This window comes from Perognathus longimembris, chromosome 7, assembly GCF_023159225.1.
Source record: "Perognathus longimembris pacificus isolate PPM17 chromosome 7, ASM2315922v1, whole genome shotgun sequence".
Lineage (NCBI taxonomy): Eukaryota > Metazoa > Chordata > Mammalia > Rodentia > Heteromyidae > Perognathus > Perognathus longimembris.
Genome location: NC_063167.1, coordinates 67,120,983 through 67,145,308, shown reverse-complemented (window position 1 = coordinate 67,145,308; position 24,326 = coordinate 67,120,983). Strand labels below are relative to the sequence as shown.

At 48.0% G+C, this 24,326-nt stretch overlaps 1 protein-coding gene across 1 annotated transcript in view; it reads right to left on the bottom strand.

The window, feature by feature from the left end:
* The window catches only part of Kcnd3 (potassium voltage-gated channel subfamily D member 3), a 229,546-nt gene extending 209,875 nt beyond the window's left edge, over window positions 1–19,671 (bottom strand). Inside the window, exons 1-2 of the mRNA XM_048351745.1 lie at window positions 19,461–19,671; window positions 11,655–12,828 (exon numbers count right to left, since the gene is read on the bottom strand). Of these exons, the coding sequence (XP_048207702.1) occupies window positions 11,655–12,760 (1,106 nt within the window). The 5' untranslated portion in view covers window positions 12,761–12,828; window positions 19,461–19,671. The remainder of the gene's footprint in view (window positions 1–11,654; window positions 12,829–19,460) is intronic.
* Between the last annotated feature and the right edge of the window lie 4,655 nt (window positions 19,672–24,326).

Genomic DNA, 24,326 nt, shown 5'->3' with positions numbered 1-24,326 from the left:
GTAAGGATAATGAGAAGTTTCTCGAGGTCAGGCTGAACCTGCTTCTACTTGTTCAGTGTTCATCAGAAATGGCAGAGTCTGCTTATCCACTGATGGATGACAAGCCTAAAGGGACTTCAACATGGCTATTAAGTCCTCACCTCTGTCCCAGAGACAGCCATTGCCTGACTCTGCTAGCAAACTGCAGAGAGTGTTCTCCCTTGGGAGACCTAGAGTGGCTGTTGTCCCCTTGTACCTTGGTGCTATGGCCCCCCAATCCTTCCCAGGCATCATCAGGCTAAAGGCCTCCACTTCAGCATTCATTCTTCTTCTTCTTCTTTTTTTTTTTTTTTTGGTAGCTTTTTCTTCAAATTTTCATTCTTGTTTTATACAAGTACTTCTTGTGTGTAGCTCCAAAGAATACATTATGTCCACAGATTTGTCCTCAGTCCCCAGCAAAATGTGTGGTGGACAGCAGTCCCACAATATTGCTGAGTAAATGAACAAATGAGCAAATGAATTTTAATTTCCACTTGATCTTTCAAGGGCCAATTGAAGTACTACCTCTACCTCTTCCATGGAGCCTTCCTTGATGATGGCTATCTCCAACTTCTCTTCATATTCTCCTACCCTCACACATGCTTCTTCCTTTAGGGAGCCCACATATCGCTGTTACTGGACTTAAGTTCTAGTGAACTCTAACAGCATCAAAGGACCTCAATCTGAATCTAGCAATGCTACCACAGTGCGAGAGCTTGAGCACGAAGTCTCAGTTTCTTACACACAGAATGGAGAACTAACACCACACTGTTGGGGCTTAATCCACATCTCATTTCTTTTTTTGGCCAGTCCCAGGCCTTGAACTCAGGGCCTGAGCATTGTCCCTGGCTTCGTTTTGCTCAAGGCTAACACTCTACCACTTGAGCCACAGCGCCACTTCTGGCCATTTTCTATATATGTGGTGCTGAGGAATCAAACCCAGGGCTTCATGCCCTCTTGCCACTAGGCCATATTCCCAGCCCTTAATCACATCTCTATTCTTTCTCTGCAGCTCTTCATGTCAGCTAGGGCTGTGTCTTGTTCCCTGTGATACATGCTTCCTGAATTATTGAGCCACTACTTTCCTTCGCTAATTGCCAATGGTCTAAGACAGGAGTCCCCTGGAAAGGGTAGGTTAGAAAATGCACAGGCAAGAATGGGGAAGGCAAATGACATTTGTCTCCTAGAAAAAAAAGGGAGCAAGTGGGAGCAGCGTCTTAAGTCCCTGAAAGTTCTGCCCAAGAACCAGGCACTGCAAAGACTAAGACAGCCACCCACAGAGTCTGGGCCATAAAGAATCAGTATCACCAGGCAGAGATGGTGCTTGATCTGTGACTGGTTAGATCCTATCTCTTATCTGCGTGCAAATCTAAGGGTCCCTTTATTATTTATTTTTCTACAAAGCCCACAATAAAATTCTGCTTTCTTGTGTGGATGCTGTTTAATTATCAAGAGACTAAAAATAAAACCCTGTTTTATTCACAAAAACAATTTTCCCAGCAGAAATACCATGTGAAAGGCAACTTCCAGCCTGCCGCCAGTGGCTTATGCTTGTAATCCTAGCTACTCAGAAGGCTGAAATTGGAGGATCTTTGTTTGAAGCCAGCCCAGGCAAAGAAGTTCTTTGGTTGTTATCTCCAATTAACCAAGCAAAACACTGAAAGTGGAGCTGTGGCTCAGGTGGTAGAGTGTCAGCCTCGCGTGAAAAAGCTCCGGGATATTACCCAGGTACTAAGTTACTAAGTTCAAGCCTCAGTGCCAGCACAAAAAAAAAAGAAGGAAAGGAAGAGAGAGAGAGAGAGAGAGAGAGAGAGAGAAGAAGGAGGTAGAGGAGGAGGAGGAGGAGGAGGAAGAGGAAGAAGAGGAGGAGGAGGAGGAGGAGGAGGAGGAGGAGGAGGAGGAGGAGGAGGAGGAGGAGGAGGAGGGAAGGAAGAAAGGAAGGAAGAAAGGAAGGAAGGAAGGAAGGGAGGGAGGGAGGGAGGGAGGGAGGGAGGGAGGGAGGGAAGGAAGGAAGGAAGGAAGGGAAGAAGGGAGGAAGGAAAGATGGAAGGAAGGAAGGAAGGAAGGAAGGGAAGAAGGGAAGAAAGGGAAGAAGGGAAGAAGGGAAGAAGGAAGGAAGGAAGGAAGGAAGGAATAGAAAGAAAAGAAAGAAAGGGAACTTCCACAAATGGAGAAGATACAATGGAAGCTTCAGCAAAGCTGTATGCAGGTAGCACGAACTCACAAGGGGCAGGAGACATTCCCCAGTAGTCTCATCTCTGCCCTGCCTCCATTTTTCCTTTGAACCCTCTCATCCATTTTCCCCCTTGAACTGATTTTGGAAACTGCCTCTTAAGCCCTGTTTTTCCTGCTGAGCCCCAGAGCTATCCTTCCATCTGTCTGCTGGCCATTTGGAGGACACCCGGAGTTAACTACAAACAATACAAGTAAAAGCCAAGCTCATGGCCCCAACCTTCCCTCCTGACTTCCTCCAACACATTCCTCCTCTATATCTGTCACCAGCCAGCCTTGTGATGCCAGAATTCCCTTTGACTTCTCCTGGACATCTTTCTACCTTATTCTATTCCTTTTTTCTCTAACCCATAGCAACAGTCCCAGGTCAGATCTCCATTACCTTGTATCTGGATCAATCTTCTGGTTGACTGTCCTCTGTTCAAAGGATTCTTACTAATATTTATCCTGGTGATAGCTGCCCAATTAATCTCCCCAACAAATGTGTTGTGGAACACCTTTAGCAGTTCATAATGAATTCTTTCTTCATCTTTAGCAAATCTTTTGCTCCTGCTTACCTTAATCCATTTCCCTCTCCATATATCCTAAACAGTAGCAAACTAGCTAAATATTAGTTAAGCCTCCCAAACATCCTGTCATTTTGCAATTTACTTGGATTTCCTATTTCCATGCTTTAAAATCCTACATGCAGTCATTGGTCTAGCTAAAATGTCACCTTTTCCATAAAGCTAATCATTCATTCATCAGCAAATATTTATTTAGCATTTATTCTTTAAGAAACAACCTGATTATTTCCACATATTCCCCCTCCCTCTCTTGGACACTCTTGTGAACATACTCAGAATCCCTTGCTATACTGTAAACTTCTTAGGACTGATATTTATTTTTACATCATCAACACTGCCTAATAGTGTCCCTTGTAAACACTGGGAGTTCAGTTATGTTTGTTGAATTGAATTGAATGAAGATCTATGCTGTCCACCGTTTTGATTTTGGTTAGTTTAATTCTCCTAGGGTTTTTTTTTTCCTGCTTAAGTATGCATGTCCAGAAAGAAGTAAAAATAAACTAATGATACTTTTCAGCAGCTATAAGCCTATAATTATAGTTAACTCTCACTTATCCATGCCATTAGAAAACAGCAGCAGAAAGAATCTTACACCAGAGAAAAAAAGCAAAACAAAACAAACAAATATCGCATCAGTTTCATCCATCTTTGACAGTATTGTGTGACTTTTAAGTGAATATTATTTTTATTTGTTTTTGTTTTTAGTGCTGTTTGGCTGATCTGTTTTTATTTACAGTCAGTCTATCAAGACCTACTAGGGACAGAGATCAGGTAAACTATGCTCTTGGGAAGAACCCATTAAGAAATAAGCCTCTTGAAAAAAAAAAAAAGAAATAAGCCACTTCAAAGCAGGACTCTGGGTAAGCACAACGGCACATTCAGAGTATGGCATGGTGCTCTAAGGTGCGACAGCTTCTCTGTGATAACTGCTAACAGTAGACTCCCAGCCCTCTGAACATCCCACTACAATATACAGAATGTGTTTTTGGTTTTGTGCCAGTACTTGAGCTCAGGGCCTGGCCATGGTCCCTTAGCTTTATCTGCTCAAGGTTGCTTACTCTACCACTGGAGCTACACTTTCACTTACAGCTTTTTGGTGGTTAATTGGAGATAGAGTCTCATAGACTTTTCTGCCTGGGCTAGCTTTGAACCACTATCCTCCAATCTCAGTCTCCTGAGTTGCTAGGATTCTGGGCATGAGCCATAAGCACCTGGGTTCAGAATGTGTTTTTGTTTAAGAAAGATGACAGAATTAACACTGGAAGTGATGAGGTCTGGGATGGAGGCAGGATTGTGCTTCCAGGCTTGTTGGCATCTGAAAATGTCTTGCTGTGGCCCTGGGAACTCCTGCATGCAAATCAAGGAAAGCGAAATTTGTAATTTTGCAGTGGTAGCCAGATAATGTAGCGGCGGGGGAGGGGAGAGGAGGTTCCCCTTTGCCACTTCTGAGGCAAACAAATATCACACGTGGTGATTCGGCAGCTGCATTAGTTGGGGAAAATTGATGCACATTTCATGTGTCAGGGAGCTGAATCCCAGAGAATAGAGCCAGCCTCCAAGAAAATGGTTTCTTTATATAGTTCTATCCATTTATTGTTTGATTGGACTTTCTGTATATTAAATTCAAGCTGTTCTGCCGCTCACGGGTATTATGATGCGTTGGCTCGGTGGGAAATAATGAAGGTGACGGGATTTTACAGTGCCGCATTACAAAGGAGGCGTACCCAACCTCATCCATCTCTCCATCAACTAGCTTGTGTGTGAGGTGGCACTTATATTAAAACGATTTTTTCTGATTCAGTTTAATGACACTCATTCTAGTCCTGACACCCGGAATATGATTACACAAGCTAAATGTAATCTTCTCCTATCCAGTCATGGTCAGCAAAAGCTGAGCTCTCTCCCTTCCTCAGTCCTACCTTCCCACACACCCATCATCAGCATGAATCTAGGCTGAGGGGAGAGAGAAGAAGCTGGTGTCTAGCTGAGAAAAGCTGGCTGAATGAACAGGAGGATGAGCTCCTGGAGTGGAAGCCAGGAAAGTTGTGCCTTTTGGCAGAGAACATGAAATGCCTCAAAGTATGTGGTACCACCCTCCTTCTTATCCCAAATAAGTCCTCCTTAGAAGTTTGTTTGAAGTTAGTACTATGGATATCTTCTGAAATGGATTGCTAGAGGAAAGCCTCTACTTTCCAGCAAAGAAATGCCAAGACTCAGACAGGAAGATAGACAAGTATAAGTTCATGTAAGATGAGTCTTCAGTAGAGTGAGAGCTTTCTGGAAACTGTTGGCTGTGTGCAGCAGGGTCACCTGCCCAAGGACAAGGCAGAAAGGGTCCTATGCCTTACCTTGTCCAGAGGCAAAAGGGGTACTCTGCTCTTCTTAGCTCCCAGCTATGGTGGACCAGTTTCCTGCATGGCCTGAGAAAGCCACTTTCTCTTGGATGAGGGAAATAAAAACACTTTAGCAGCAAGTGACTGAGGGGCTCTTCTCCCTGCTAGGGAGGGGAAGAGGGGATGCTGCTTTTTATTTACACTATTTTGAGGCAGAATAATTGCTGCTCCTCAGGAAGAGTCATGTTTGTATTTGTGGTGTGTTTAAAGAGGGAAACACAAACAAAACTCAGAGCAGAGAGGCTGAGATTGATTTGGAGAAATTCTGGAAGCGAGCTATGAAAGTAGTACCACCCTGGAAATCCCTTTCCAAAACTTTCAACGATTCTCTGGTTGAGAAGACTTAGGCAATGTGATGTGTCCAGTATGAAGTACCTGAAAGGTTCAATTCCCATTGGTATGAACTAACTTTTCCCTCTTCTGCACCCCTGAAGCCCTGTCCCACTCCTGTCTGAGAGTAGCCTCTATCTGTGTCTGAGCCAAGATTGTTCTTAAGGCTGTGGGCACATGCCCAGCATCTTGCCATGTGCTCTGTAATTATATAGCCTCGAGTTGAAAAGAAAGCTCAATACAGGTGTGATTGTTCCCTGCTCACAGCAAGCAGCATGCTTACTCTGAGATGCTTGCTGAGAAAGCTTCCTGTGGCTTCTACCTCCAAATATATGTAGAACTCCTGATTTCTCCAGCCTCTACTGCCCCTACCTTCCACCCTCCCTACCATCATCTCCTCCGAATTCTCCCCAGCAATGGAGCACTAACCTGTAACTATTCCCCCTACTACCCAGGATGCTTTGAAAAATAAGCTAGCAGATCAAATCCCTCCAGTGGCTTCTCATACCAGGCAGAGTAAAAGGCAAAGTCCCTATCATGGTCATGAGGTGCCTGCATGAACTGTTTCCCCACTAGCTACCTCTCTGGCCTTGTTTCTGGTACTTTATTTCCCTCTCTTGAATAGCTCAACCATTAGGACCTTCTCCCTTGTACAAGATAAGCACGAAGGCCCTTTCTGCCTGATGGATGACCTTTGCATTTGCTGTTCCCTCTGACTAGACAGCTATTCCCCATGCTAGCCCTATCTTTCCAGGTCTCTGCTCAGTATCAACTTATTTGAGAGGCCCTTCTTTATTTCCTAATATAGAACAACAACTTCCCCCTTGTTCTACTTGCCCCCCCCACACTCCGAACTCCCTATTTCCTGTCACATCATATTTTGTTTTTCTCTGATACCTGATATTGTCTATTTATTTGTTTATCTATTTACTATTGCTGTTTGCTAAAATGTAAAGTGCACAAGACCATCCTATTCATTGCTATATTCCCAATGCATAGTGAACACTCAATAAACATTTATGAAATAAATAATTGAATATGAACCTTACCCATGGCTCCCTTTTTGCTCCATCCTGGAGTCTGGTGGAGAGTGTGGCCATGCAGCCCCAAACAGTGAAAATTTTTTATGTAAACATCCCTGGCAGGAAGTCCCTTTGTGAATCTGAGATTTCATGTATTATTTGGCTTGCCCTTCCCACCTCTGCCCTGCACTCCAGCCTGATGTAAGAGCAGAGCTAACATCTGGATAGCACTGTAATATGGCCAGAAGATGGCTGTCAAGTGGGAAAGTTGGAGCTGGACAAGCTGTGACACAAAACTATTTGGTTGCACAAATAGGTCCTGAGGCACACTTCATGTCAGGCTCTGTGCTAGACACAAATCTTACAAGGGCCTGCCCTTGATGACCTCACATCCCAGGAGGAAAGATACACAAGCAGTTGGAATGAATAAAATGTGGCAAAGACAAGATGAAAGAATACACAACTCTAATGGGATGCAAGAAGAGAGCCCCTGGATCCTGGAAGGCCAGGAAGATCTCTGCGAGGAGATGTGAGTTTAAGCTGAGAAAAGGATTCAAGTCCATAAGACACAGCAGAGGAAAGGGGCCGTCTTTAGCAGGGAATATTCAAGTTCACAGGAAGGGAAACAAGTCCCATTTGACTCATTGCGCCTGTACCTTACATTGGACTGCTGGACATATATTGTGTTTATGTTTCATGCCTTGCACACAGTAGGCACTCAATAAATGCTAAATGACTGAACATTTCCTTGTTAGGATGCAAATCTGCACTCTCTTGGGAATTTCAGCACCAGAGAAGAGTCAGTTAAAAAAATGTCAGCACAGAAAAGACTTTGAAGTAATTTGTTGCTAGGAAGTGTCTTGCAATCAGTCCCTGGAGCAGGGACCCACTCTCATTCAACTGGTATCATTAACTAGTGTCCTGGCTGAGACACTTAGGCATTGGGAGGTGGGCTGGTGGGCCCTGGTATCAGTAGATGAAGGTGCACATAAAACTCTGAAACTTCAAGAGTTAACAAAAACAGATCTGAGAGTAGCTTCTCTCCTGTTCTGATCAAGGACCCCTGACACCCACCCCCCGGCCAATCCACAATCTTCCTATCTCCATTTCCCAGGCTGACTCTCTCAGCCTCCTGGAGCCTCAGGTGGGCCCTCTTCCAGGACTGTGTTTTAAAGGGAAATGCAAATCACCTGGAGGCTGCTTTGTGCTTGGAAGAAGCAAAAATCGATTCTGCTTTCGTTAAAGTGATTTTTGGACACTGTCAAAAGCTCTCTCATCTCTGAGCACAGGGTGACAGATAGGCTGCCGATCTCAATTACATAACTGAGCCAACCAGTGGCAGCAGGCCACCTCATCAGGACAGAAGCAGATCGGCTCCTCTCCTGAGCCCAATTCCTTGTCCCTGAGGTATCTGAGAGCATCGCATCCCATGCAGGCATGCAGCCCTCATGCATGCTTGTTCACAAGGCTTTCCTTTCCACTCTGCCCTTATCCTCAGTCACTACTGAGTTGCCTCAAGGTCTGCATCAGATCCTTTGTGATATCAAGCAAAGCCAAGCAAATTTAAGAATTGGAATCTGCTTCAAAAAAAAGTTTATATCGTATAATGCATTCCCAAACCAGTTATGTTGGTCTTATTTAATATTGTTCTATGTTATCCTTTCCTTCCATTAACTGAGATAATTGGGAATTTATTTTATTTATAGTATCAATTATGAACACTGAAATTAATCCTGCAATGGTGCATTTGGGAACTCAAGTGTCCGGGGAGCACAAGGGAAGCCTGGGTACAGCTACGGGGTCCTCCCCTTCAGCATAGGAGGCTGGAAGAAACTCTATCTTCAAGCCTTGGTGGAAGTTTGAGTTGTCATTGTTCTTGTGTGCTGAAGGTATTTTGAGATCTTAAATAAACAGTGATAATTGGCTTCAAGAGCTCCCTCCCTCGAGGTCACCTAGTAACTCATGAGAGTGAGGTGCCTGGGGAAGCAGACAGAGATGGCAACCAGAGTCAGGAGAAGCAAATGCCTTCTCTCACACTGGGCCTCCTCTCAGCCTGTCAGCCTCTGCAAAGGAGCTGAAGACTGGCTTCTCCTGATGGAAGAATGAGAGATTGGGGAAGGAGCAAGGCAGGCAGGGGTCAGAGCCAGGAAGAAGGAGGTGTCTGTTAGGACCTGTTAGAAGGAATGGGACTATCGGTGGGTGTTGGTTGTTGGGACTCCATGATTATTTGGGACTCAGTAAGGAAAAGATAGGCTTGAGTGTGGATAGGATAGAACCAGGCAGGAAAGAGAAAAGGTTTTCCAGGAAGGAGCCAGTGAGGTCCTCCAAGAGGGGAAAGAAGATGCTAGTAAAGGAGGACCAGGGCTGGAACAGAGCAACAGGGCTAGGGTGGTGGTGCAGGCCCTGCAGGCTCAAACTTGGACTCTACCTTTCCACCCCCAAGAGATCACAGGTAGGTCTAGAAAGCACTGAGAACAGTATCAGGCCAGGAAAATGGAGAGAGTGCCCCATCTTCACTGACCCATCCATTAAAAAGCATTTTGCCAAGCACCTGCTATGTATAGTCAAGTAAATGAGTCTGGAAATGGTGCCAGCTTTTGACTCCAATCAAAGCAGCCTGATCCAGCCCTGAGCTACACCAGCCCGGGTGGAGCCTTCTTTCTCATAATTTATCTGAGTTTAAGGATGATACGACTTGTCCATTTGGTTCTCCTCCTAGAAGTCAGATGTTTCTCATCATGTATGGGAAAAAGGAAACCAATTCCATCATCAGATGTGGGCTGAGAAAGTCCACAGGGCCCAAAGTCAGAGGAACCACACTTCTCCCCGACACCAGCATCCTCCTCTTCTTCTTTGCCCTCACTCCTTGGCAGTCTTCCTGCTTCTTCATCACCATGCTAACAGAGGAGATGTGAGGCCAAACCTATTCACTCCCCTGATACTGCATTTGCACCTTGACCTATAAGATGCATGCCAAAGGAGATCAGCAGTTTCCTCTGAAGCAGTAAAATTCTAGTTGTTTCTACTGAAGTAACCATTAATTCCTATGGCAGCCTTATAAACTATCTAGAAGAAATGCTTGATTTCTAAAGTCTCTGTGTGCCTAGTATAGTGCCTGTTATACACTGGGTGGGTTATAGTTTGGACTAGCAATATGATTAGAATAGAACAGAACACTCTGAGGTGATCTAAAAAGGTAATAACCCTGAAGTTATGATTTCTACCTAGGGTCCTGATGGAGCAGGGAGCAATGGAATGAGAGGAGAAAAGGCCCTGAAAGCACCTGGTGTGGTGTTTCAAACGCAGTTCTTTCCTGTATCAGCTATTTGACAATGGGAAATTTATTTAACCTCTTTGAGCCTCACATTCTGTATCTGTATCTAAGGCTATAAAACTTTTCCTACCTACTAGGTTGCTGTAAAGACCTAGAGATAATATATGCAAAACACTTAGCACACTGCTGACACATAGTAGACACCCATATGCTGTTATACTAATAATAAAAAGTAATAGGCAGCCGGCCAGTGAAGTTTCCATTGATCTCCTCTGGAACAATCCCATTTTAACTCTGACACCCATCAATCTGCTCTGTATTTATTCCTATCCAGGTCTCCCCCTCTGCTATCCTGAATGTCCTAAGAGGTACTCAAGTTCTCGATAGTTACCCATATCAGGAGTATGATGGGGGTTGGGGTGGAGTGTCTGGTCATGGATGAAGTTACCTTCAGAAGGGCAAAAGGATGGTAAGGGTCAGCCTGGAAGGGACAAAGGTCCAATAAACTCCCTAGCCCATTTTATCTCTAAATATCTCACTATGGATAAAGCTTACATCTACCACTTGAGGACAAAGTCAAATAACTATTCTTATCTACTCCTCTGGGTGAGCAGCTATTTGCAGAAGTGTGTGTGTGTGTGTGTGTGTGTGTGTGTGTGTGTGTGTGTGTGTGTAGGAGAAAAAGGCAAGGTAGATTCCATCACCCAGAAATAAAGGCAATGCTCAAATGGATCAAATGTAGTCTTCTCAAATGGACGATGATACCCCTCCTGCTTTTGCTCGCGCTGTTCCCTTTCTCTCCCAGAGAAGAATGGTAAATGTAATCAGCTTAAAAGGTCCCCTCACCTGCTCAGTCATTCCCAATAAGTACACACACAGTGCTATGGAAAAACGGACACCCCACCACCACCACCACAGGGTTTCAGCCAGGAAAAATCAAATCACCAGGATGCCACCACCTGAATTGTCAAAGACCAAATAAAAAGCTTCATGAATTCTCCATCAGCAATATAATGCTTCCTGGCCTAAGCAAATATAGAGCCGGCATATGAATTGTGGATTTTGTATTAGCCTCAGTGGCTTCCAATGGCTATGAAATGTATGTCCCCATAAACTTGCTTTTTATTGGCTCTAATCCTGTTAGGGTGAAGACCATAATCTCCTTTCTGAGCCCCTTCCCCTGATGGAAAGGTGCATAGCCCAGCACCATAAATACATGTTTGTGACCTCAATGGAGAAGGTAACTCAGAGAGCTAGAGGAGACAGTCACGGAGACCTTCCTCAGCACCTGTCTCTCTCCTTCTGTTTGATCACACAATCCATTCATTCAGACCATCTCATAGACATGCAGGGGGGGGGGGTCAGGTCACTCCATCACGGACTCAGTCTGAGAAGTAAAAACTGCTGCTATTTTACTGAAGAAAGAAAGAAAAGGGGTGCCTCAATTTGAAGAAAATCTGAGTTCAGCCAGTGTCTTTTAGAGCCATTGAACTTTAAGCATGTGTGGCAGCAGAAGAGAAAAGTTAGGCAAGAGGGGAAGCAGCTTGCACACACACACAATGCACGGTCAGGTAAGGAAACAGGACTAATTTTCCTACTTTTTATAAAACACATGCCCATCCCAGAATCAGTTCAGAGGAAGTCACCACCCAAACAAATCACTCAGGTGCTTCCTGCTTCTGATGCTATTACCCCCCTGAGACATGGAGGAGGGTCTCTTCTTGGGAAATCGATCTGCATTCATGTTGCTGTCCAGTGCTTTGTTGTTCCACTCCCCCCCTCCACCCCATCCAGCAGCGCTGCACTGGTACCCACTTACCCCAGTGTGGTCATGGTGACAATGGTGTACCAAAAAGAAGCTGGGATGCTCGTGAACTTGCTGGCAGAGGAACCCTTCTCCGCATAAAACATCACAGTGGCAAAGATGATGATGGCCATGGTGAGGGAGAAGAGGAGAAAGCCAAGTTCCGAGGCACAGCTCTTGAGGGTGTAGCCCAGGATACGCAGGCCCTGGGAGTGGCGCGAGAACTTGAAGATCCTGAAGACGCGGAAGACCCGGAGCGTGACGAAGGCCCCGGACACATCTTCATTGTTGGCCATGACCAGGCCGATGTAATAGGGCATGATGGCCACCACGTCGATGATGCTCATGACGCTGCGGATGAAGCGGTAGCGGCTGGGCGCCGCGAAGAGCCGGAGCAGGTACTCCACAGTGAAGATCATGACACAGGCTGTGTCCAGGCAAAAGAAAGCCACGGAGTAGCGCTCCCCGCAGGGCAGTTCCTTGCTCCCCGGCACCGTGCCACAGGGCACCGTTTCCACCACGTTGGTGATGACCGAGACGGCGATGAAGAAGCCAGTCACGTAGTAGAAGACCAGAGCCAGGGTGCTGGTGTGGGGGTTTTCGAAGGCCCGCCACATGGTCTGGCGGAAGCTGAGCGAGGGCATGGACTCCTGGTTGTTCTCAGAGTCGTTGTCATCCATGAGGCGCTCCGCGTTCTCCCGCTTGCGGTCTTTGTACTCCTCGTAGCAGCAGTCTCCGATGATCTCCGGGAGGATGCCGTAGAAGGCCAGCTCGTCGTCGTAGGCCGAGATGCACTCGTAGCGTGGGTAATGCAGCTTCCCGGTGCGGTAGAAGTTGAGTACGCAGCGGAACACTTCTGGGTCCCGGTCAAAGAAGTATTCTTTGGTGTCCTCGTTGAAGAAGAACTCCTTCTCCGTGCTGCCCAGCAGCGTGTCCGGATAGCGCTCCAGCGTGGTCCGCCACGTCTGGAACCTTCGTCCACTCACGTTGAGGACAATCAGCTCATCCTGCCGTTTGTTCTTATCCGCCGGGGCTAAGGGCATCGGGCAGTTGGCCACGGGCATCCATCCGATGGCTGCAGCCCTGGCAAAGGGCAGCCAGGCTGCCACTCCTGCCGCCATGGTGACTCCAGTTCTTGGGCGGGCAAATGCTCACTTTGGACACCAGCTTGGAGTTTGTTCGGCAGCCCCTGAAGACGAGAAAGAGCGCAGAAAAAGGGCTGAGTCCCTCTTGGGTCAGCAGGGTCGTCAGGAGAGGGTCACTGATGAGTGACAGAGCAAATCTCCAAGGCCAAGTAAGAGAACCCAAACCACTACAGAGCTGAGATGGGATGATGGCTTCCCTCCTGCACAGGGAGAGCACCTAGCCTGGGGGCTGGAGCAGCAGGGAGAGATCAACAGATGTTGCTGATGGCCTGACAAATTGTCAGGTTCCAGGAAGGCTCTGGAGCATTTGGAGGGAAAGCTTCTCTAACAGGAAGATGTGTGAAGAGGAGGGTAATAATCAGCTCTGAAAGGTTATGGCGTTTATTACGAATTTAAATTGGGAGAGGGTAAATGAGTTCTCATTAAATGAATTTAAAAGTGGGATAAACATGCTAATTTTTATTTCACTCTTCATCCACCAGGGTAATCAGACATGGGGTGTAGATGAGGGAGATCAGGTAAATACATCCTTTTGATTCCTCCCCTAGAAGACAATTGTGGGGCTACCCCTTTCTAGAAAATTCTCTGCCGCTACAGTGACCCCTGACCCCAATTCCCATGGAGAAGGTTTTCTCTGGCAGAGTGCTACTCTTTGGGACACTTTACCCCATTCCTTGTCTTAACAACCCAATCTTCAATCAATGCTTCTCAGCCATGATGCTTGAAGATATGGGGAAGCATAGGAGGCCAGGTAGGGCCTCTTACTCACAAGGACTTCTTGGATTTGTGGGTCCACATAAATTCCATACATTGTCCTTTTCTCTCCCCAGAGAAACTTGATCCACATCCATTGCCTTCCCTTGATTCTTCCCTCTCATCTCCATCTGCCCAGCACCCACAGCTCCCTCTAGTTACATAACAGTATTTCTTCCCATGCCATCCTCTCTCACCTGGCCCCTACTGCATCCTTTGAAATCCCTCCCAAGCTGGGTCACCCTATCCCTTCATCCACAGCTCCAGGAACCACATTTCTCCATCACCTGCATGGATAGAAAGGACAGTGGTGTGGAGAACTATATTTGGCTTTGGGAAACAGATTTACCTTCCCAAATCTGGCTTTTTCAAGATGATAGTGAAATGACTCTGCAATCCCCAAATGTATACCATCTGTGGGAAGACATGTGGTGACACAGAAACACACGTAACAGTGATGGGAAATTGTTTGGGGTTGGCACGCTCGTCTCCATAATCCTAAACTCATCACACAGAACAACTCCTAACTCAGAATTATTTGGATCTTGTTGGCATTTACTTGGTTTGACTCTGTTTAAATAAATGAGGCAGAGGAGAGTCTTGGAGTTGTTTTCCTTTTTTTCCTTTTTTTTCTCTGCCTGTTATACAAAGTCTTGGAACACTGTTTCACCTGCTCCTGCTTCCAGCTCCTCTGGTTTCTCTCGCTCCTCAGCTGCCACTGGACTTTTCCACCCTGATGACTCTGAAACTGGACAGGTTCTGATTGTGTTTTACTCCTATAAAATAAAATCCAAACTTCTTGGCCAAAAATCTCAGCATCTCCATAAATAGATCCTGGCTTAACATTCTAGATTGAGAGGCCATGTGCCCAGCCTAGCCTCCAGCAACAAGAGCATAGACTGGCTTAGGAACAGACCCTGCCTGGCTGTGTCTGAGCCATCTCTCCTCTGTTGGCCCTCTCACTTTGCCAGTTGGATTCTACCTGTTCATCTTCTCTGTGATATGCCATCTCTCCCACTGTGATATTCTCTCCTTCCTTTGGGCCCTCAGCACCTTGTTTACCTCTCTGCTCTAGCAACCACAATGCTCTAGACAGGATTCCAGATACTCTGTGCATGTCTCTTTAACAATCATGGCTGACAATAATCAACTCTATGCACTAAAGTTCTCTACCAGCTATCTTACTTTATCCTCATAGCAATCATAGGAAGAAGAATTTATTATGTCTCCCATTTTATGGGTAAGAAAGCCCTAGATTAAGCTGGGCACTGGTGGCTCATGCCTGTAATCCTAGACACTCAGGAGGCTGAGACCCAAGGATCATGGTTGAAAGCTGGCTTAGGCAGAAAAGTCCCCCTGAGACTCTTATCTCCAATTAACCACTCAAAAACCGAAAGTGGCACTGTGGCTCAAGTGGTAGAGGGCCAGTCTTGAGCAGAGAGGCTCAGGGACAGAGCCCAGGCCCTGAGTCCAAGCCCCAGGACTGGAAAAAAAAGGAAAAGGAAAACCCTAGGCTTATGGCTGGATGTATAGCAGCCTATGAATCTGAAAGCCCTAGGTTATAGGGCAGGGATTCCACTCTAAGTGGTTTACTGAGTGTTGATGATGTTGGTCATAACATTACATGCTCCCATGACTATTTTCATTGACCTCGCCCAAATCCTTGTGGGGTAGATGCCATTGTAGTTCTCATTTTTCAGACGAGGAAGATGAAAAAATAAAGAGTTTTAATGATTTTACAAAGGATTAACAAGTTGGCAGGGAGATTTAAATGCAGGCAGTCTTAACATGGGAGTCAAGATTGCAGCCAGGCCACTCACTCTCTGCCTCTGCCCATTCCTCATGAAGCTCTTTAAATAGAAAGGTCATGGGGCCTCAAGTTCTGCACCACAGCTTAGCGGGTAGCATCATGCAGTGCATGAGTACGTGTTCAAGCTAGAAACCCTATTTTACTGATATTATTTGTGTTCCACTGATTCTACATTATCCTTTGCTAATATATCTCAGGGACTGTCAAGATTGAACATTTGCTCTGCAAATAGACAGTGAACTCAAGACAGATGAATCCAAAGCTCAAGTCAAGTGTCTTCAAGGAACTTTCTGCCTCAGTTTCTCTACCTGTACACTAAAGGAGATTTTCTCAAGTTCTTCTACTCCCTCGTAAAGAAAGGTTGATTCAGCCATACAGATGATAATGGGAATGACAATGGCATTTCCTACCAGTGTTACCTCTCAGAGAATAGAAAAACAGCACGGGCCTGATGAGCTCTTGATTACAGGAACTGAGAGAACCAGAGAAAGAGTGGGGTCACTCATCCATGGCAATGGGTAATCCACATACCACTGACAGGAGGATGTGGAAACATCTCCTGCATTTTGTGTCTTTCTGCAATAAATTCACCCTTATCACAAACCATGCTCTCTTTGGACTAGGAGAGTTTCCAGTCCCTTAATACATGGCTAAGTTGCCAGAGGGTCAAGGGGACTGAGAACAAACCTATGAGCTAAACACTGGCCACAGATGACTCTAACTCTGACTTAGTTAATGTTTACTGAGCATTGATAATGCTCTGGGCATTGTCCTAGGCACTTTTACATATATTGTTTAACTTATTTCCACAAAAATCCTATGACCTTTCTTCTCATAGGTTATAGGTTATAGACCAAGAATTAGAAAGTTTTTTTTTCCAATTGGCTAAGTCCCATGGATATAGGTGTTGACAATTTTCAAACAGTCATTGATCAGCTCATGGCCAAATGGTTTTCCTGACCAAGGTGCAGTCAAATGCTGACAGCCCCCACACAAGAGGTAGGATGCAGAGACTCTCTCCCCAACTTCCCCAGGCAGCAGAGAGCAAGGGCTTAGCAAGCTTTGCATTCCAGTTTCAGTTCTATGCTGAACTTGGAAAAAAAGGGACTGGCTGTCTAGGCCACAGCATTCTCATCTGCAAAATGAAAGAATGGGACAAGAAAGCAACAGAGGGCCCTTTGGTTCAAAGAATCCCCAATACCACTGGCTCCAAGACATTGAAGCAATAGCTCAGGCCTCACAGAGACTGCTGCATGACAGCTGCCCATGTAAAGTGGGAAGTAGAGCATCTGGGCTTGTTGCTGTGGGGATGCAATTAGCCTGAGCTTCATCTCAGCAGAGGGAGTTCTGGGAATTCCTGATGAGGCGGGTGCCCAGAACTGGGCACACAACCTGCGTCACTTGGAACCCAAAGCGATCTGAGGCTTGGTCTACTCACCAAATCCCTGGTTATCCTCCAAGATAGTAAAGGGAGTTAGGACACAGACTTGGCACTGGACCTTTAATCCTTAATATACTGGCTTTATCCCATCATAGAACTCAGAGACATAGAGATTGGGGTGGGGGGGTGTCAAGTGGCAGAGTCAGGAATATCCAAGATCTCCTGTGGAACCCTAGCCAGGCCAGAACCATGGCTCTGAACCCTGACAGGATAATGCCTTTCCCTTGCCATGTTCACAGTGTGGGTCCATCTGATTCCTGAGCCCCAGTGGAGGCACCTGCCAGGCTGAGGCCCCTCCTTTTGCCATTTCCTTTTTTCCAAGGGCCAAATGATCTTACAAACTACTTTCAGGTGGGTAGTTGAGAGTTCAGGAGAAGGCATAAATAATCACTACTCTATCTTAAGTCTGTGGTTGTAGGGCCAAACCTTTACTCCATGAATTAATTCAGGACAACCTCCCTAAAGAAGGACAAGCAAGTACAAGGCTCTTTCTACAGCCTGGAAATGCTCCAAATCTGTCCTTCTGGTAAAAGTTACCAATAGGGGAGCAATTACTTCTTTGTACATTTAGAGCAATGACTCCCTGTATACTTGTTTATGCATGTGTACATACACGTGCATGCATACATGAATATGTACATGTTAGAAAAGGTTGACAAGTATCCCACACCAGATACCATGTCCAAGGCCATGCCAGCCATACCCACTACACAACTCCCAGGCATGTCCCAGGCTCAAGCAGGGCTTTTTCATAGCTCACTTCAGTGCTCACTCTGATAGCACCAACACTTCCTGGCGGCCCCATTTCCAGCCAATGGCACCACACATGCCTCAAATGCCAAGGTTTTACTAGGACGTGGACACTTTACAAATGAAAAATCTGAAGCTATAAATGAAAAATCTGAAGCTATTTTTGTTGTTTTTTTGGGGGGGGCAAAAGTGTATGATAGTGAGAAAGATTTGGCAGGGAGGGGCACTGGGAAGAGACATTTAAAACAGGTAAATTTGGAAAATGACAAAAGTGAAAAATCTTGGGAAGGGTACCATGTTCCCCTTGCTTAAAAAAAAAAAATCAGCTACTCCATTGAACAGCTTCTGTTTTGGAAGTAAAAGACCAAAACATGGGCAGAATGGATTGGACAGTGAATAGACAGCTTGTCCCGCGATTTGCCATCTACTCTTCAAAGCTATGAAATGGTCACATCATCAAGGTCAGCCCTTCAGTAACCTCAGTGGGGAGTTTCTGGAAACTTACTTTTCATAATCTTAAATCATTATCTTGGCCCAGAGTGAGGCCTGTCTAGGAGCAGGGGAAAGCGAGCAAGATGCAAGTGGAGGGTGTTTTTCCCATGTCTGACACACTGGGTTAGGAAGGTATGACAAGGTGAACCAAGCTGGTGATTTGGGGGCACAGGCCTGGGACACAGGCGTCCTCTCCACAGTGCCACTCCTAGGTTGGACAGGGCACTTTGCTGAACTCTCTCTCTCTCTCTCTCTCTCTCTCTCTCTCTCTCTCTCTCTCTCTCTCTCTCTCTCTCTCCCCTGTCTCCTCAACACAAAAACAAACAAGCCACCAATCTTTCTTCCTTTGGGGGGTCCTTTGTATACTTGCATCTTGTTGCGTTCAAGTAGAGACAAGGAAAAGTAAAAACACCAATTCCTTTTCATGTGCTCACATGTGTCCGCACGGGAAATGTACACATGCGTTGAATTGAATTCGCATGTATCCCCTCTACATCGATTAAACTTCCAGGCCCTCTTGAAGTAACAGTAAACGAGGTATGAATTTATGCATCACCCACATTCATGCAAACTACAGCCACATACATGCACTGTTGTTAGAAACAGATCTTACAAACCTAGGACCCGAGAAAGTTCAGACGTTCTCTCTTAAGAAACACATCAAGACTTCTCTCTGCTTTAAGATTCGAGGTCTGGAGCCTCACTCAGCCTGTTGCTGACTTATATCCCGGGGCTGCCCAGGATAAAAGCAGAACGTCTTGGTCCTGACTCAAATGCCTGTATTAAACAAGTAGAGGTATAGAGTTGATTCCAGGTAACTTTATTGCCCAGATGCATCAGTCTCCCACCCCCAGAGTAAGCACCTCTTGAAGCCTGTCTTTGGAATCTCTTCCCCAGGGCCCGGCAGGCAGCCGAGTCACTTAGAGACCTCGCGCAGAGCTCAAAGACCTAACGGATGGCCCCCAACCCCTGGAAGGCACACCGCAGGCTCCCGGCTGGAGAACTTTGAGAAGCGCCCCAAAGCGCTAGGTGCTTTCACTCTCAGCCATTTCTCTTCTTCTCCACTCACAAAGAGCACAGACCCAACAAGCCTTCGCCACCTGCAGCCAGATCCCGGGGCGCTGCTTCTAGCACCCCTGATGGAAGATAGGCCAATGGAAAGAGGGCAGAGGTTCACACCCCCACCCCCAAACCTCACAGCTCCTCATTGCCCAGAGGTGGCTCTACAGCCCAGGGAACCGACGCCCCCAGGCCGGCTGCCTGCTTCCCCCAAGGCACCGGCCCCACCCCCAATCCTTCCGGCGCCCCAGCGCCCACCCACCCGAGTGCAGGAGTGGGAGGGTGCCGCGTGGGCAGCTGGAGCAACAGGCGTGGGAGCCGCGCTCTTCGCACTTGCTAGCTCCAGAAGGCTTCGGTCGCGTCCCTCTTACCTGCGGCGAAGCAAGCCCCAGGCCCCGCGCCCCGCGCCCCGCGCGCGAGGAAGCAGCGGCCGGCCAGGAGCCCGGGGGACCGCCGAGGCGCCGAGCGCCCAGCAGCGCGGGGAAGCGCCTAGCCGCCGCCGCTCGGGCGGCTCCTTCTCGCCGGCGAAGTCTCGCTCACTCCCTCCCTCGCTCGGTCGGTTCGTGCGTCCGTCGGTCCTCGGGGCCCACCCTCCCCCGCCGCCACTGCCACTGCCGCTGCCGCTGCCGCCGTTGCTCCAGCCCCGGCTTGGCTGCGCGTCCCTTCCCCGCCTCGCCGCTCCGCTCCCGGGCTCGCCGGCTCTCTCTCTGGCTCGATCACTGCCCCCGCTGTTGGCGGCGCGGAACGGAGCGGAGCCGGACCGGCCACGGGTTGCCTCTCCGAGGGCCCTCTCCCCGGGAGGCGGCGGGGGCGCGGCGGCGCGGGCGGGGCGGGGAGGGGAGTCCGGAGGAGGCGGAGAGGCTGCGCCCTCGGCTCCCAGCCGATCCCCGCCGGCCAAGCGGCCCCCAGGCCCGGCTGGAGCGAGGCGAGCTTCCTGGCAGAGGAGGGAGAGAGGAGGAGGACCCGGAGCCTCGCCGCGGGAGGGTGCCCGGGGCGAGGGCGTGCGAGGGGGAGTGACTCCGCGCGAGGGTGTGTGTGAGTGTGACTGTGTGTGTGTGAGGGGCGCGCGCGTGAGCGGGAGGGGTGCGGGGGGGGCGGGGAGACAGCCTGGTGCGTCTCACGGACGAGTGGAGGAATCCTAGGGTGTGCCTGGGGGTGGAGGAGTGTGGCGACGCGGGTGTGAGCGCGTGTGCCGGCGAGGGTGGGCACGGTGGTGAGCGTGGCAAGGTGAGCTTGGCGTGGGGTGGGGGAGGAGCCGAGAGTACGGCGTGAGCGTGAGTTCGGGGCGTGTGTGACAGGAGACTCGGGAGAGGTGGCCGGGAGCGCCGGCGTGTGCACGCGTGGGGCGTCTGCGCCGAGCTGAGCGTCTTTTTCTCGCTCCCAGTCCACGCGGGCGGCAGCAGCACCTGCTTGAGGCCAGGCGACCACCTGGAGAGGTGGAGCCGATCACCGCGAAAGCTTGTTGGCTGCCCCTGGGATGTCACCGGCGCTGGGGAGGCTGGAGAGATCCCGTTGTCAGAGCCCGCCTCAGAGCCGCTCCCCTAGTGGAGCCTGGGGGCAAGATCGAAGGTCAGGGTGAGCTCTTCTACCCCGAGAAACTGGACTTGGGAGCGTGAAGTCTCACAGCAGCGTCGGTCCCCATCCTCCTAGAGCCAGCCCAGATCCTAGGTCCCCACTCCCGGACGACCTCAGATCCCCACCTCTTAAGGCCTGAGCCCAGGATGGGGGGTGTGAGAGGTTGGTGTGCGCCCCTCGGGCGGAGTGTCCAGCCCAGGTGCCCACCCTCAGGGCGATGGCACGCAGAGGACGCAGCCCTAGCTGAAGAGCTAACCGGAGCCGGGTTTCCCAGTGTCTCTGGCTTTGGTGCTGGGAATCCTGGGATCTCGGCCTGGCTCTCAGAAGGCGGACGCTGGATGCCTTGGCAGGGACCGGAATGCTTGGCTTGGACGATCTGCGATGTGAGAGTGTGCTGAGACTTAGAGGAAGAGAAATGCAAAGAGAGACGCAATATGCAACAAGGGTGAGGATGGGCTAGCCAAAGGAAGTTCTAGACCCACCTCTGGAAAATGACTTTTCTAAATCCAGAGTGGTTTACTTGGCTTCTGCCAATCCCTAGCCCTGATCGAGATTAAGGAGTGGGGGTTGCTTATTGTGGTCCCAGCCCTTGTGGGCCTCTGATAGCATGGAGCCCACTTTTTCACACCACTTAAAGCTCCCTTCAGTGTAAGTGTTAGCCTGCAAGGCGCCCAGTTGGCCCTTCAAGAGGTGGATGTGGGCCCAATTAGCATTTGCCAGGAGTCCCAAAGCATTGTAGCATTTGCATACTGATTTGCATATAGTAATAATGATCAACAACACTGCCACTCCCTGGCAGACCAAGGAAGAATTCAGAGAAGGCCCAGGCACTAATCCTTTTCTCCTCCCCTCTGGGGAAGTGCTACTTAGTTTCCCTGACCTTTTGGAGAAGGTTTGTGGGTTGTCAGGTCCCAGAAGGAATATTTCCCTTTGGTCTTCCACTCCATCCTGGGACAGTTGGAACTCGGTATTTTATTTCTGCCCCGATTTGAACTCCTGCAGTCCCTACCACTGCTTTGAGGCTTTGAGGGTACCTCAGGGACTAGGTCTGCCCCCAAGCTCAGATGTTTCAGAGGACACTTAGCTGAGGCTCTCCATATACCCCGGAGTGGCCAACTAGTTGGGCAATGGTCACCTCATGGACCTTCTAATCTCTCGTTTCAGAAGTGCGGGGGCAGGTATATCGGATATTTCTCTCACTCCCATTCTTTCCAGGCTCACATCTCAGGGTCCAGGTGAAATAGTTTTTCATCTACAAAGTATAGAGGAAAATATGAGACTTGTCGTCTAGGCCAGTTTTGTTTACAGCACTCCCCACAGCCAGGTGACCTGGAAAGTAGAGAGCAAGTCAGCTAAGAAAGGAGGTCCCTGGACTGGAGTAGTTGGATGACTGGCCAGTGCCTCCGGGGACCACCAGCCCTCCATTGCTTCTTTCCAGCACTACCTTGTCCCACCTTCCCCCCCTCTCTGCCTGTGGCCTGGCCTGGCCGGGATTTTCACTTGCTTTTCCCCCATGACACGGCCGCTTTTCCTTTAACTCTCAGTTTCTATTTAAAAAGCTAATTTGGGAGCTTGTCGATGCTCCCAATTCAGACATTTTAAATAGGAACTGAGAGTCAGGAGCTGCCAGGGCACTAGATTTCCTCGTCTTGCCACTGGCACAGCTGAGGCATTTGTTCAGTCACTGTACTGGCCCTGGCTCTGTGTGTGTGTGTGTGTGTGTGTGTGTGTGTGTGTGTGTGAAAGCCTTCACGCTCAGGGTATATTTGGGGCTATTTTTTTATGTAAAGGCAGTGCTCTATTGATGACTCGACTCGTGAGTGTGTGTGTGTGTGTGTGTGTGTTTCCTTTCCAAACTGTGCACACATGAGGATTCTTCTTTAGTCCCATGGCTCTGACCGCTATTTGCCAAGCTTGTCACTGTGTGGACTGAGAGGGTAAGAAGCAGCCTAACTCAAAGTCAGCTCCTTCTTTGCAGACATGCGAGGCTGATGTGTGTCTGTGCACTGCTTCCCAGGCTGGGCTGCTCTGCTCAAGCTTAGTTTTTGAAGCTTTCCCGTGTGCCTAAAAGTGGCTCCTACCCTTATTTACAATCACTCCCCTACTTCAGTAATCTGCCTCATGCTGGGGAAGGAATTTTGGAGGTGGGTCTGTTTCTCTGGGAGTTGTAGACTTCCTACTTTCAGGTAAAAAAAAAAAACAAAAAAACATAAATTTTGTATCTCTAGCTGTGTGACCTTGGACAAGCTATTTAACCTCTCTGTACTATGATCTCCTCATCTGTAAAATGTCAATAAATGATACTAGCTGTCTCATAGGGTTGTGAAGACTAAATGAATCAGCATTAGCACTTAGTACTGTGTCTGGAGCACAATAATACAATAGAATTATTGTTATTGTTCAAGATAGGAGTGGTGTAAACATGAGGTGTCGAGAAATCTGGCTAAGGAGAAAGACAGAACTGCCAGATTGAGTGCAAGTGTGTATACACACACGCGCACACACACACACACACCAACAACTATGCTAAGCAATAGCCCAAGATGAGTTGAGCTCACCCTGTTGGGATAGACAGCTGCTTTCCTGAGCCCCAGAAGAGGGAAGTTTCTGGTGAAGGAATAAGAGGCAGGGTCTCGGGGTGGCAATGAGGAAGGGGCTAGCTGTATCTGAAGCCCACAGGAGTGTTCTCAGAGGATGAGTAGGTGCCAGGACTTCAGGGTTCACACAGTCCCAGCTTTTCTGACCACATATGGCAAGGCTTTCTGCTAATGGAACTGCAAGGAGGTGGTCAGCAGAGGTGGCCCCTTGTTTTCCTTGGTCTTGGGGTCCTCTCACTTTGACCCCACCACTGCTTTCTATCCATACCCCACTACTGGGCATTAAGAGTGTTTGCTTAGATGTTAGAGTTCATCTCTCCTCAATCCAAGAACATATAAAAAGATGGGGACCCAGGACACCACAAGCAGGAAGAAGACTGTGCATATAAAGTCAGTCCAAGAAATCCAAAGTAAACTTGCCAATCCTGGGTTGTACCAGGCTTCAAATACCAACTTTCAGCTGGAGAGCCACTCACTGCTGGCTGTTTTCTAGACCTTCAATAATCCTTCCCAGTAGATAAGCATACCCACTACTTATAGATGGCAAGGCGAGGGTGGTTGGCAGGAACACTGGTAGGATGGGAGGCTGTGTGATTAGTGTGAGGCTATCGACTCTCCCTTTTGCCATATCCTAGGACTGGCCTTGTTTACTTCTTTTATTTATTTATTTATTTTTTCAAATTTTTATTATCAAACTGTTGTACAGAGAGGTTACAGTTTCATACATTAGGCATTGGATACATTTCTTGTACTGTTTGTTACCTTGTTTACTTCTTGACTCACCAAAGCAATAATGATTTTTATGACAGGGTCTTCTGCAAACAAGATAAGGCAAAAATTTACCCAACGCTCAACTTGCGCTCTGAACAACAAAAGCACTGAGAATCACAGATGCTCAATGCTAGAAGGAGTCTTGGCACCCATGAGCTCTGTCTGTTTACCAAAAGGAGGTTGAAACATACATCCCTCATTAAAACACTTCGCAATGGCTGGAGACTTGATTTTCTAGCTGCATAATTAAGAAACAGCCTTCTTGTTGCATATGATTGTGCTGCTGGGACAAGT